Below are 14,277 nucleotides of genomic sequence, written 5' to 3'. Positions count from 1 at the left end.
GTTTCTCCGGTCCCAGAACCAACCCCGCTCACCTCCCAGCGTGTTACCCCCGCCCTGCTGCCAACCCAGCTCTTCACCACTCCCCACCTCCGCTTCCTCGCTTTGCTTCAGATCCTCACACCTCCCCTCCGCTTCAGATTCCCCCAACACCTCTGCCTCCTGCTGTGCTCCAGATTGTCCTTATTCTTCAGCATTTTTAATTCCCATCTTCCAAACCCCTTTGTCTGCAATTTCTAACCTTTTTACATGGCAGTGTGCTCAAATGAGCAAAGACTTGTTCAGTCTCACAGTGCTTCAGAGCCCCGGGCGCCGGCTTGTGCTGCCGGCTGCTCTGTAAAATGCCTCCGTCTGCCGTAAATCCCCTTGGAAATGTCTCCGTTTGCTCACTACCAGTTTTTATCAGTGTATTGTTTGTGAAGTATCTGGTTTTTGAGCAGCAAAGATAAGTGAAACGCATTCCTTTGTACAGCTGGCATGTCCCCCGGCGGCAGTCAGACATGAAGCAGAAGGTGGCATCAGCTTCCCTTCACTTTTCCACAAAATGTTCATGTGACAAGAAGGCTTTAATATAATATAATGCAAAGAAATAGAGTAGCTTTCACCTAAAAAAGTCAAGAATAGGGATGTAGTAAGTACAAGAAACCAAACAGTACATTCACAGAGATGAAGCTCTTTGTTAGGAAAAAAATGGAACAGCTCAGGAAAATCTATACCTGAAGCCTCTGTATTGACTGCGTGAAACCCCGGTCTCACGGAACGTCTGTGTGAGACGTGAAATTGTAGTCTCTGTTCTACAGCAATGGCAGGTAGTCACTGGTTTGTGTTTCGTGTGTGCGTGCATTTGTATTTGTTCTGTGCGTATTAGTACGCTAATGGCAAACAGAACGTTAATCCTGGATCTATTTTCTAGGTTATCTTAAATACAAAGATTATGCAGGGGTCAGTCAGGCTTCCTCTTCCTCTCCTTCAAATGAAAAAGGTAGGAGGGTTAATTCAGAAAAAGGTTCAGGGCTTCCTTGGAATATCACGTTGAAACACTTCATTGGAGAAGTTTGACTAAAGTCATAGCAATGGACTCTGCATACCCATAATTTTCACAGCTGACCTGAAAGAAATTCCTTAAGCTTTTTTCCTGTGAGAAGACTCTCAGACTCCATTGTTAATAACTCACTATTTGGAAAATGTATTTGTTTCTAGCAATATTATACTGTCAGGACTTTGAAATGGTGTAAAAGCCTAGGCTGCAGCTTTCTGCCCTCCAAAGAGACAGCTTTCTTGATCCCCATCTGGGAGAAGGATGTATCTTTTAGTAATACCTGTCTCTAAATAAGTTATATTAAGAAATTTATTCATATAATTCAAATAATTAAGAAGAGATACTACTCTTCTGTTGTCCTGCCCATAACAGCTAAGAAATAGTTATTTTATGTAGTTCAAGTTGCCATGTTTCTAGGATCAGTTTTGCTCGGAATCTGTGAATCCATAAAAATGGAACTTGGTTTGTCCAATTCAGACTCTTAAGTTAAACAAGGAGGAGGTTTCATGACGTTCAAGATGAGGAAAGCTGTGTCTGTGTATCTCTGGAAATGTTTACATGCATACTCTCAAAATGTGTTCATGAACGTTATTTACATCTCTGTCAAACTGTTTAGGGGAATTCGAAATGTGCTGTAGAAGATAGCTTTGAGAAACATAAGAGGAAAAATAGTTTTAAAAATAGAATTTGCCTGATATTAACAAATAGAAAATAGGATTACTACCTAAATTTATTGGCTTTAGTGTCTAAATACGAGAAGACTGTCTGGTGTATAGATACGTGAAATCATATGGGGACTGATCTTTTGCAAGGGATGAAGTACGGTAAGTAAAGGTATTATATAGTCCCCAGATCCTTAACGTTACTGAAAGAATGAATGACTTCATTTATTACTCTAATTGTAGAGCTTATGGTTCTTTTGTTTGTCTCTGTGAATACAGGGCAGCACAACTATCTGTGCGCTGGGAGAAACGATTGCATTATTGACAAAATTCGGAGGAAAAACTGTCCAGCGTGCCGCTACCGGAAATGTCTCCAGGCTGGCATGAACCTCGAAGGTAACTTAAAATGTTCAAATTCCTTTTTTATTTTTGAGTCCTAGACAGTAAAGGTCATGCTGCTAAGGAAATTATTTGAGCAGAACTTTAATGTGTTAAAAGCGAGTACTGCATTTTACGGCATGTATGAGAATTTTAATGAAAAGGAAGGGGTTTTTACAGGAAAATTTCTCCTGTGCTTTCCTATCATAATCAGTTGCTCTATCTCTCAGTATGTTCAGCAGAAGTGAGTCATACACACAAAACAGGGTTATTTTTTATTCCTGTCAGCACATATATCTTGTTGCTTTTTTACTGAATCTGAGACAGCAGAACTCTAGGAGAACTCCTGCAGGGAAGTGTGATGCCTGCCTGTCCTTACTCAGGAGAGTGACCTGACACTGAAACCACAGATGAGAGGGAAAGCCCAGAGACACAGATCTAAAGTTGGAGTAGGGCTTGTATCTTCAAACTGAAGAAAAGGAAAGTATTTTTATTCATGCTGTGGATTTTTCTTAAACGTCCATGTAAGAATCTCTCTAAAAAAAATAGGTTAAATAAATAAATTTGAATGTACCAGTACATATTTCTTCTCTGCTAAGTCCTGGATGGCTTATGAGAAACTGAAGACCACATCAACTAGAGATTTAGCAGCAGCTGTAAAATGACATAAAACATTTTTATTAGTGTCAGCTATGTTTTATGCTTGATACTTTTTCCTTGAGCTGTAGAGATTAATACAGTACTTGCTAGCATAGTTATCATGGTGATACTTCTATAATCAAAATTGTCAGATAAAATAAAAATGTCAAAAATGTATTTGTAAGATACAAATATGAACAGAGTTTCATTTCAGTCAGTGATAATATCCTTTGGTAAAATGTAAGTGGTGAATTATGTTGGAGAGGTGGGTGATACACATACCGGAGTCTGTTAGCACGTCCCTTCCTCCTCTTCGCCTTCCAGCCTCTCTCCGGAGGGTGAATCACCAGTTTTCCTGCCCTGCAGGTGGCTCTACATGCCCCTTCCTCCAGAGCAAAGGGAAAACCCATCGCTCTGAAATGCTTCCCCCCCTCTGACGTGCTTACAAGTACATCCCACCCCCTGTGGCAGAGGCTGGCAGGGAAGCGAGGAGGTCGCTGGTCAGTTTGTTGAGGTGCTGTTGCGATCTGTGTGCAGGATGCGAGGGAAGGTCTCAGCAGCCAAAATCTGCAACAGCGGGTTCTACAATAAATCCTTAAAGTACATGAGGTTGTCAGCGAGTGTCTCCCTGGAGCTGGAGTTAGCTTTTAGACGCTGCCAGTGGGTTGAACCTTGCAACTCCAGAGGTAATGGCAGCGTAGTCTGCTTGCCTGCTCCTGGTGCCCAGGGTGAGAAGATGCAATGCCCTGCTGGGGCTGGCGTGGCAAAAAGAGGTAACAGCAAACCCTAAAGAAAGTTTAGAGTAATGCAAAAAACCACGATTTTCATTTTGAGTTGGAAAATAATACATTTGGTGTTAAGAATTGTTTCTATTTTTTCTCTCCATAGTTGTTTTCAAAATACATACATGGTATTCATACATTTATCAATATGACTAAATACCTTATTATGTATATTACTCTAGTAGTGAGCCTTTCCCTTCCTGCACCAATTTATTTGAACCCTTTTTGAAGCAGACCCCAATGTAGCTATCTCAGGCTCTAGGACGTGTTATCTGAGTTGCCTTTCTGCACCAAAGAAAATTAAAACTGAATGACGTCTGATACTTGCCACTTTTCCACATGTAGTTTGGAGCCCTTCCAGCTATAGTTTGTTTGCCTGAATTTTGGCACAGAGAATCCTAGAGAATAGTGGCTTTCTGGAGGATGGATATTGTTATATAAGTTGTTGGAAAAAGGAGGGGGGGAGGAAGTTTTTATGACTGAGAGGGAAAAGAGATCTAGAAAGTCGGCAGTGCAAAAATGGAAGAACCCAAGGTAGTGTGAAGCAGTGAAAAACAACCATGAAAACGATGATTTATTGGACAGATCTGAACAGATGGTGAATTGGTCATAGAGAAGAACTCATAGAAAAGAAAACTGGAAGACAGCATAAAGAGCAGAAGAGACTAAAAAAGAGTTCCTTGTATCTTGGCTATTTTGGGGTCACAGTTCAGGAATTACTGTTGTTTAAAAGATAATTAAATTTGCATACTTTTTAGACAGTAATTTCTTTTTGAAAAGTCATCAGGTGTATCCTCAGTGCATGAATGATGGTTATAAGCAAAGCAGGAAATGAATGGCAAGAGATCAAAACTCCCTATAGCATGTCAGTCTGACTTAGCCTTGCTGGCTGGCGGGCTGCTTCATGAATCTGGGCAGTCACATTTTGAATAGCTCTGGATTTTAATACCTGCAGTGAATTTCACTGTTAGGGTTGGGTAGAAGACTAATTTATTTTTAAATAAATAAATGAATAGAATCTACCGTGCAGTATTTTAATTCTTACCTGCTCTTGTGCTGAGACAAAAGTGGCTCCTTGTACATTAGGAACGTGGTACTTGATCATTTTCTGTAGTAGTCGGGTTTATCATCAGTCATACCTTTGACCCTATCTGTCACCCTCTTCTGGAACTTTCTTGTTTCTATGGCATGCTTTCTTTGGGTGTAGAGGACTGGAGAAATATAAAATTAACAAGCTGCAGGTACCAGAGATTTATAAAGTAGAGTAATGATACTTTGCATTATAGCCTTTATTTCTTTGAATTCTCATTTCCGCTTTCATTGTTAATTGACCCTAGGCATTCCTTGGCACCCTTTCTCTTTCTGATGTGTTTGGAAAAAAAGATTTGTTGTTGGATTTTGTGCCTGTAAAAAGTCATCTCATAATTTTTTTGGCCTTTCCGACTGCATTTCATAGTTAAACTGTTGGCAATTTATGGATTTTTTTCTGTCATCTTCATTTTGAATTTATTTCAATTTTTTGAAGGATCTCTTCCTCTTTCTAGCAATATTGGTTGCCCTGCTCTGTGACTGCAGTGGGTTTTGTAATTATAAATCCCATTTTAGAAGTGCATGGTCTCTGTGTCTATCTGGCAGCGTTTGGTTTTCAGCGTGGTGGTGGGAGCGTTTCACCACCTCCCGGGACGGCGACCTGCCTGCGTGGTTCGGGCGCACAGGCCATCTGCCGACGGCAGGAAATGTGTGTGGTCAAATAGGAAGCCCGTAAGACCTCACTGGATGCCAAACTGCAGGGGTTTTGAGGGGAGGAGTTGTTTGTTTTAAACAGAAAATCTTGGATGCTTTTATTTCCATGCTGCGTTTCTCTGTATGGATCATCTTCTGTAATTTGCCCTAAGGAGCTGGTTTTAAATTTGTGGTATTTTTAGATTTGAAAAGAAATTGTAAAGAAATACATTATTTCAACCTTCTTTTTTGTGAGTTACAACTATATATCTAAGTCAGGTCTAGTAGCATAGCCTAATAAAAATTCTTGCATAATACTTTGTCTTATCAGATCTATTTCTTTTGATTATAATTTTACGAGACTTTCTGGGCTGGAAATACCCCATACCAGGTGTCTGCGTTACGCTGAAGGCATGTGCATGTAAATTTAAGTCAAAGCAGTTCCTTTGCTTTTGAGAACAAGGACAGCGGGGCAAAAAATGCCAGAATGTTGAAAGGATTTTGGAGCAGCCATTTCAAAATTTAGCTGAGAATAACAAGAAGCCCTTTGCTCCAAGGAAATAACTGTTGCTATTCCCCCATGACAGTCTTGGCAAATGTGGCCGGTGTATAAGCCTTTGGGAAACTGCAGTTTATACAAGGTCCGTGGAGAATTTCGGATCTTTAGCAGTTAGTTTCTGAAGTCTGTCCTCGCCAGTGGGAGAAGTGGGGTCAGGAGGGGGATTTTCTGGGTTGGTAAGCTCCAGAGTTGGTGCATTTCTGATGATCAGAGATTTTGAATAGGTCAGTAGAAGCTTTGAATGTGACAGCACATTACACGATGTTTTTATGTGCTACTGATTTATCTCAGAAGTTCCAGAACAGAAATCAATTAATTAATTGAGACACAGGAACAGAACTGGGTTGCATTTTGGTCTCTGTTAAATAGTGTGTTTGGTGTAGCAGTCTGCATCCGGGAGAGCTGAAAGCCGAGTAGGAGACTCCATTACTGACAATATGCTAATAAAATTGTTGCTCCAACTTTTTTTAGTTTACAGTTAACATCTCTGTGTGATATTTTATTTATTTGGCGAATGAGTTTTATGGTTTAATTACGCAGCAATGATTTATATGCAAGAGAGTTGGCAAGAGAAAAATCTCCTCCTGCCCAGCATTTTCAAAAAATGTTTTCCCTGGCTCAAGAGGTTGAGTAACTCCTTAACCATTAAATACATTTTTTTTTTTTCCTTTCATCTGTATGCTTAATCTTTTAAGGAACTTATAAAGTGCACAGTCCTGCAAGGATTTCCAAACAGGTGTCATGCTGTCACATGAAGTTTCACTGAAATTTTGCATATAAGAGAAATTCTAGGATCAGGGCTTTTATTTGTACTGCCTGCAGACATTATTTACCATTTTGAAACATTAACATAAATGTTTAATTAAAACGTAAAATAAACTTATTTGCACAGGCAGCTTAATTAGAATTAATGTGAAATTATTTACAAATTGATGAAAAAATGCTTTTCAAGTTTCAACTGCCTGATCTACAACTGCAGGAACACAAAAGCAGCGTTTCCTCCATTACATTTTTATAGCCGTGCGGTCGCTTTCCATTATCTAACCTGTGACTCACCAAAACTTTCCTAGCTCGAAAAACAAAGAAGAAGATAAAAGGAATTCAGCAGACGAGCGCAACGGGAACGCGGGAGGCTTCTGAAACGCCTGGAAACAAGAGCATCGTCCCAGCGTCGCTGCCGCAGCTGACGCCGACGCTGGTTTCGCTGCTGGAGGTGATCGAGCCCGAGGTGCTGTACTCAGGCTACGACAGCACCCTGCCCGACTCCAGCTGGCGCATCCTCTCCACCCTCAACATGCTGGGCGGGCGGCAGGTCGTGGCTGCAGTGAAGTGGGCAAAGGCGATTCCAGGTAACGGGCAAAGGCATTCGTTACAAAGCACAGTTTTTGTATTTGGTATCCTTCAAAGCCTTCGCGGGTAAAGTTTTAGTAATATCCGAGCTAATTTGTGTCCCAGATACATCTGGAGTGGAAAAGCAGAAGAAACACAGATGCAAAAATTTATTTCCTAGGATTACAAGTTAGGTCATTTTACTCGAGCCCTTTGACCACTGAGTGTTAAAATTCATAGTTAAATAGAGATTTGTTTTTAAAAGTAATCCAGAGAACTATTTCTGTTAGCTCTAGCTCCACCTCTTCAATAATTATTTCTTGAATATTTTTATCAATGAGGTTCTCTTGACTTCTGCACACTGGTGCTGCTGTACTGGCTTGGCTGGGTCTGCATTCATGGGTGGTTCTTTTTTTTTTTTTTTTTTACTACCCCTCACCTCATCTTATCTGTAGTTTTTTTTTCTTGCCTGGGAATAGGCATTTGAGCATCCAGTTCCAGGGTGGAAGTCAGGATGTTCATTTTCTCTCAAGCACTGTAGCTACACGTGTGATCAAACTGTCACCTGGGGCGTGTGGAAGGTTTGTTGCTCTTCTGGCTCCCACCTGAAGACCCAGGGAGCAGTTACAGGAGAAGCAGTGTCCAATCTCAGCAGTATGTCCTCAGGAGAGGCCAGAGCCAGAACTAAAGCTGGAGGCGTGTTTGTTCCTGACCGAACAAAAACTAGTGGTTTTCTCCCTTTCCCTGCTACTCAGTACCGTTAGCTACCTGTTCTCAGAAACCCGAGCAAAAACACTTCCAGAATGCATGTGTTGCCCAAGAATAACATCACACAACAGGTCTGCCAAAAAAACCAAGAAGTCTGATAATGAAATGTGTGAGTCATAATGGTGTCTCTCTTGAGGGAGGAGAAATAAATTAACAGTGGGAAAGAAGGAATAGTAAACTCAAATCTGTATGTCCAGCAGAGATGGGGACAGATCTGTACGTCTGTCAGGCTTCTCTGCGGTGGGGCATTGCGCTGAATTCACCCAGGTCTGTGTTAGGAGAAGTTCCCATGCACACACTTTCTTCTGGGGCAAGGCTTTAGGAGACCATCTGGCACTCTCAAACACAAACTTAGATACCATTTTTATAAAGCGGTTCTGTGTTCATAATCTCTTGTGAACAGTTTCCCTAACTAGACAAACCCTTCAGGTTAGAACGTATGCTCTTAATGAAAATGCCAGTCTTCTCTTTAATAATTACATTAATAGGAACTACTCTTATCATTTTTTTATCTTCTTGTTTTTGTTTGCTAAGGTGGTTCTTCATGAGTATTTAATTTGTATGTACTACTGCTGGCTGTACACCATCAGACACACTAACAATAAGCCAGCACTGGTTGCCAAACCCTTTAGTTGGGATTTCAAAATAACCTTTTCCTGAGGAGGGTTTGAGAAAAGATTTCAAGATTTGACCCAGTAAGTTTGAAGTAACTTTGAAACACTTTGCTTGCATTTTAGAAGTAGTAAATGGTAGTTACTGCTGTCTCCAAAGCCAGAAGCTTTTTCGGAAGCTGTCAGGCATACCGAGTTTTGTTATGTATTAGCCTACTGAATGCTATCGGCACGTCTTCAGGAAGCAGCACTGTTGCGAGCTCTTTAGATGTCAGATGCTTAATAAAATTAAATAAAATCAACTTGAATGCAGGCTTTAATAATGATTCAATATGGCACAGTATTTTCTTGCTAAATGTAGGTGGGATCTAACAGAAACTAGTGTTGCAAATTAAAAGCTGCCTGCATTGTAAGACTGTTTGAGGGGCCAATTTTCAGATTCTATACATTTCCTCATTGTCTGATTGGCTCTGTTCGTGCTACATGTTCTTAAAAGATTAGAAGCAGTTAAAGATGGTAACTAATGCAATACAGATTTTGTAAATTCAGTGTACAATTGTTGTTGAATAAGAACAAAATTTGACATTAAACCATTTATTGTCTAGTGGACTGCTCTCACAAAAAGTAAAATATACTGTTATTTTTGGAAGATAGCCCAATGAATTATAGTGTGTATTAAATGGAACTGCTGTCTGTTGTAATCTATCTAACTGACCATCAGTTCCAGATAAGCACATGCATATATTCTGATTTATTTATTTTTTTTTACATATTACATCCCATTTTAATACTTGTAGTACCTGTTGAGACTTACCCCTCTGGTACTCTGTCTGTCCAGAACACCCCTGACATCGTGTCTGTCAGGGCCTCCAGGGTGCATGCGCTTTTGTAGATGGGTGCTGAGAACTTATTTTGAAATGTATATGTGTAAGTATGAATATAATGTATAATGCAGAGTTCCAGACTTACTCTTTCTATTGCTCTCTTTTGCCTATTTTTCTGTGTTACGTATGTTTTGTGTGGTTGAGAGTTACACGTTCAACCCAGCTCAAGGTTGAGTTGTACTGGAGCTTTCTGCTCCAACCTTTCACAACTCGTGCGTAGCCATGTTGTCCAGAAGACATAACTGGAGTGCTGTGGTCACAAAAGCTTAATTTCTACATATGCAAAGTTTTGCACCTTAATGGTATACTAAGTATTTGAATGTAGCTGTAGTAGCTGGAACATGGCATTGAAGTTTTACACCCATTTTAAAGAGCATTTTTTTCATCCAGCAAGAACGTCCTCATAAGAAACCTCTTACTGTTCTAATTTATTTCTTTCTTCCGCCAAAGATCTAATCTAAAATACTTGACTGAATCAGATTAATGTAATATGGTAAAAAATCTTGTGTTATTTCAGGTTACAGTCATCACAGATACAGAAATTGTTATCAAATACACTTTTTAAAGTGGTAATTACACTGATAATACAGAAGTTGTACTGACGATAACCATGGTCCTTTTCCAAGGTATGGGAGTTTTTTCTTTTTTTTTGCAACTGATACCGTCACACCTCCACTGTTATTCTTCCAGGTTTCCGAAATTTACATCTGGATGACCAAATGACCCTTCTGCAGTACTCATGGATGTTCCTAATGGCTTTTGCTTTGGGATGGAGATCATATAAACAATCAAACGGAAATCTCCTGTGCTTCGCACCAGATCTGATTATTAATGAGTAAGTAAGACATGAGTCATTCTCCAGGTTTCTCGGGGTGATTTTAGACTCCACGTAGTATTTCTGGGTTTTGCACTTGAGAGGTGAATCACTGGGTAGCAAATTCTTGCAGAGATCACAAATCAGTCTGTCATTTGCAACTTGTTTTTCTTTTAGCAGATTGCTTAGAGTTTTTAAATAAGTCAAATGAAAGAAAGATAGTTTAGATATTAAGTGTATTTATATCAAGAAGTTTTTGTGGGAGGTGTGTTTGTACTAAAACATTCCATATTGTGACTGTTCCTGCACCATTCATTACAATCATTCATTTTATCAGAGCCAACGCGGTTGAAGCTAAAAATATATCTGGGATGGAGTGAAAAGTTTGGCAATTGCATAGTGTTCTGTATGTTTGTTGTATAAAAGTCCTACCAGTTTCACAGAGTTTTTGATCAGTTAAACATTTATATCTGAGCCTGATTAAAATCTGTCTAAAAAGACAAGGTTACAAATGGAAAAACGTCTGATTTATATTTTCTTGTTGAACTTTGTTACCAGTTTTCAAGAAAAGTTGAATTTGCTAGAATATTTGGACATCTTTTTCCTTGCACCTTGCATAATTTTTCCTTCTATTTTTCAAATTCGTGTTGTGCAGTAATTCTGTGTTGTGGAGGAGTGAAAGCAGGAATTCAGGATTGCCGAGGTGATGGGCAGAAGGCTTAATCCAAGGTGTAGTGGGGATAAACTTTTTGCACAGAAATAGGTATAGTTCTGTTACTTTCCGTACGCTGTTTCGAAGGTGTCGTAGCAGCTGAGGTTAGGTTATGCCTTTCTGCCTCCAGTCTGGAGAGAGAACGCTCCATCCAAACCCTCTCCTGCTGGGTGGATTCGGGAATCAGGCCCCATGCACTGACACACTCTCCTGCCTTTTACTTTGAAGCCATTTCAGCAATTGGGTCCTTCAGCTCATAGTTTAAAAAACCACTTCTTCAAGCAGGTGGAAGAGTGTCTGTGTAGTCTGTAACAGACCTTTCCAGGGATCTTTCAGTCTTGCAATTCCAGTGGTGCTAGGAATATTTATAAAGCCTGTCGAGGCATTTTGTCTGTATTTTGAATTATTTGCTGAAAATATTCTGTGGATGTAAATCTTCGAGGCTGTTGGCCAGAGCCATTCAAAACCTAGATTACCCATCTGCAGCTTCCCATTAATATGATGCTCTCACTCTGGATTTGCCATTTCTTTTTTCATGAAATGACATAGTCCATTTGTGGGGGCTAAAACTAATAAATATGATTACACAGCCTTTGACACATATAATCAACATGATTTTTAGCATTGCAGTTTCACTGACAATAATTTACAAATTGATACAAGTGACAAGGTTTTTTCACATCTGTTTTTCTGTCTGTAAAATGGAGGCAATACTAATCCCTTTGGCATGCTGTGAGACAGTCTTAATGGTTTTGTTCCTATTGCACTTCAGTATCAGATCTCACAAATCTTTTCTCTGTTTAAAAAAAAGTAATTGTTACATTTTCAATGAGATTAGCCATTTACTTTTCAGACTACTTTTTCATGTTTATTTATTCCCTTTATTTTTTCAGTGTAAATATTTGTCCAGGCTTTTATAAACTGTAATTATTTCTTTATAATGGCAATTTTTCAAAAGAAGGTAAGGAGCAGACAACAGGTGAGGGCCCATCTGTGTACTTACGTTTATTAAAGTTCTTAGAATATGTCTCTGGAGTAAAATAGTCTCTATGTGGTAGGATAATTGATGTTGTCCCTAATAGGTGTAATACCATCTGATTTGCTTTAAGTCAGAGGTCTCCTGCTGCTTTATCTGTGGGTCAAAACCACAGAGCTTTACAGCTAAGTATGTGTTGGTACTCTTAAAAAAAAAAAAAAAAAAAAAAACAAATGCAAGGGTAATCCTATTAGACTAAATATTAATTCTCAGATTCATTCTAGTTACAGTTTCGGTACATAAATTGTTTATCAGAATGACATTTGTTTTCAATAAAATATGTAGACTGAGAGAACTGCAATTTCTTCTCCAGTGTGCTACAGGTTCCCCATAAAACTCACTGGTCGTAACTTTTTATGTACCATTCATCAATAAAATACAGCCACCTCCGAGTTAAACATGGCAAATACTGAATAATACATAAAAGCAGTGCATGAGTTATTAGAAGCTTCTGAAGCGCAGTACTGCAGGGAGAGCCAGAGGGGCAGCGCCGCTGGGGAGGAGCTGCTGATGCCGAAGGGTTGGGTCGGGCAAGAGAGACATCAGGGACATCAAGAAAAAAAATCCACTTGGATTTTAACGATCAGGTGTGCCCACTCTCACTGCTTGATATGTCCTTCAAAAGGCAGTACTGCAGCACGTAATATCCCCTAAAAACCGTTCTGGGGTTTATTCAGTGCTGCTTTCTGATAGGCGTTTTAGTGATCTGTCACCCAAACAGCTGCGTCCCACCACCACCCCTAAAGCTCTTTCTTAAAGTTAATTTATTACTCTACCTTGGACCTGTTTCTAGTGTATCTAAAAAACATTATTTGATGTAAGGATCATATTTATTAAAACCCATTGACCAGTATAAACAGGTAAAATAGCATCCTCTAAAAGTCAAATCTACTCCATTGTTTGGTAATTCTAAAAACAATTGTAATATTTAATAATGTTACAGTGAGTTCTCTGAATAATAGGAAAAAAGCTGAGTTTTCCTCATGAATTTTAAACCTTGATTCCACTAAATACAGATGGACATAGGTGTCATGCATAACAGAATCAGAACCTTCATTTTGATTGTCTGCAGTCGAGGATCATACTCATTTTTACAGCTAACTTGAAGCTGTCTGCATCAGATTTTTGGCTTCCTCTTCAGTAGTTTCAGATTTATGCATGCAGTTAAAGAGGTATAAGTTGTTCAAACTTGTAATTTTTGAGATCTGCAAATGACATTTCTACAGGTCTGTTCTTTATATGAACATTCTTCATTTGTAACTAAGAATTTGTTCTGGCCTCATATCTATTAACTGCAGTTTCAAAGCATGATTTCAGTGGAGAGCCAGAACAGAATTATGTGTCGTTAAACATACTGTGTTAGAATACAACAATTCCAGGAGGTCTTCCATCTCTTCAAGCCACAGCCTTTAGATTGAGGATGTACTTGTTTTTCTTAAAAACATTATAAACAAGTTGTGGAGTTGGCAAAACCTTCCAAGCCTCTGGTGAGCCTCTCGTGCAGACTTGTGTCAGTTCAGCCTTACAAAACAGTGGCAAATACTCACGTGGATGGGCTTTCAGTTCTGTTGTGTAATTTGAGTCTAAACATCGAACAAAATCAGATGTATCACACTATGCTGTAAGTGATAAACATCTCACTGTGTATATGGAATTACACATATTCAAATCTTAATTAGTATGATTTTTTAAATATATTTAGCCTACTTTTCACCAAAGACATTCCTTTAATTTACTTGTAAACAATGGACCCTGAGAAGGGTCATAAGAAGAGTATAGGTGTTACTAGGTACAGTGTGAATCAGGAAGTGGAACAGACAGGCATCTTACAATCACATTATTTCTTCACATTCCTGTGTATCTTCATTACAACTATAAACTCGAGTTGGTCTCAAACCACTTCCTTTGTGCCACCATGCCGTGTAGCTTGCAGCAGCGTAACCCAGGTGAAGTTCAGGACCGTGAGTGCAGGATGAGTTATCGAGTAGCGGTTGCGGAGGAGTCGGTAATAGTTTGTCTCTGCTGAGAGCTAATGCTCGGGGGGGCGGGGGGCATGGTGTGGAACAACAGAGCATACCGTGCCTCCTGCTGTCTTACTTGTATGGTTACAGCTAAGTGCAATTACTTCCATTTTAGTTTTCTTTGGGTTTTTTATGGGTTTCTAGAAACCATTTATTTTACTCCATTTCTGAGCTTTAAATCTTGTCCTCATATTTGGTACAATTCAGTGTCTTCAGCTTCAGGAAGAGAAACTCTGTCTTTGAAGGGTTCTCCAAGCCTAAGTGTTTTAAATAGACATAACTGCAAAATATTTTTTTTAAGATCTAATTCTTTATGGGGTTAAC

The 14,277-nt window shown here is 39.3% G+C and overlaps 1 protein-coding gene across 4 annotated transcripts in view; it reads left to right on the top strand.

Moving 5' to 3' along the window:
• Window positions 1-14,277, top strand: part of NR3C1 (nuclear receptor subfamily 3 group C member 1) — a 73,779-nt gene that overhangs the window by 45,781 nt on the left and 13,721 nt on the right. For all 4 annotated transcript variants that reach the window (XM_074884081.1, XM_074884082.1, XM_074884080.1 and 1 more), the window contains exons 4-6: window positions 1,978-2,094; window positions 6,849-7,127; window positions 10,061-10,205. In XM_074884081.1, the coding sequence (XP_074740182.1) occupies window positions 1,978-2,094; window positions 6,849-7,127; window positions 10,061-10,205 (541 nt within the window). The remainder of the gene's footprint in view (window positions 1-1,977; window positions 2,095-6,848; window positions 7,128-10,060; window positions 10,206-14,277) is intronic.

The sequence above is a fragment of the Strix uralensis genome, chromosome 14 (genome assembly GCF_047716275.1).
Source record: "Strix uralensis isolate ZFMK-TIS-50842 chromosome 14, bStrUra1, whole genome shotgun sequence".
NCBI lineage: Eukaryota > Metazoa > Chordata > Aves > Strigiformes > Strigidae > Strix > Strix uralensis.
Note: the sequence above shows the minus strand (reverse complement) of the source record. Positions and strands in the feature narration are given on the sequence as shown.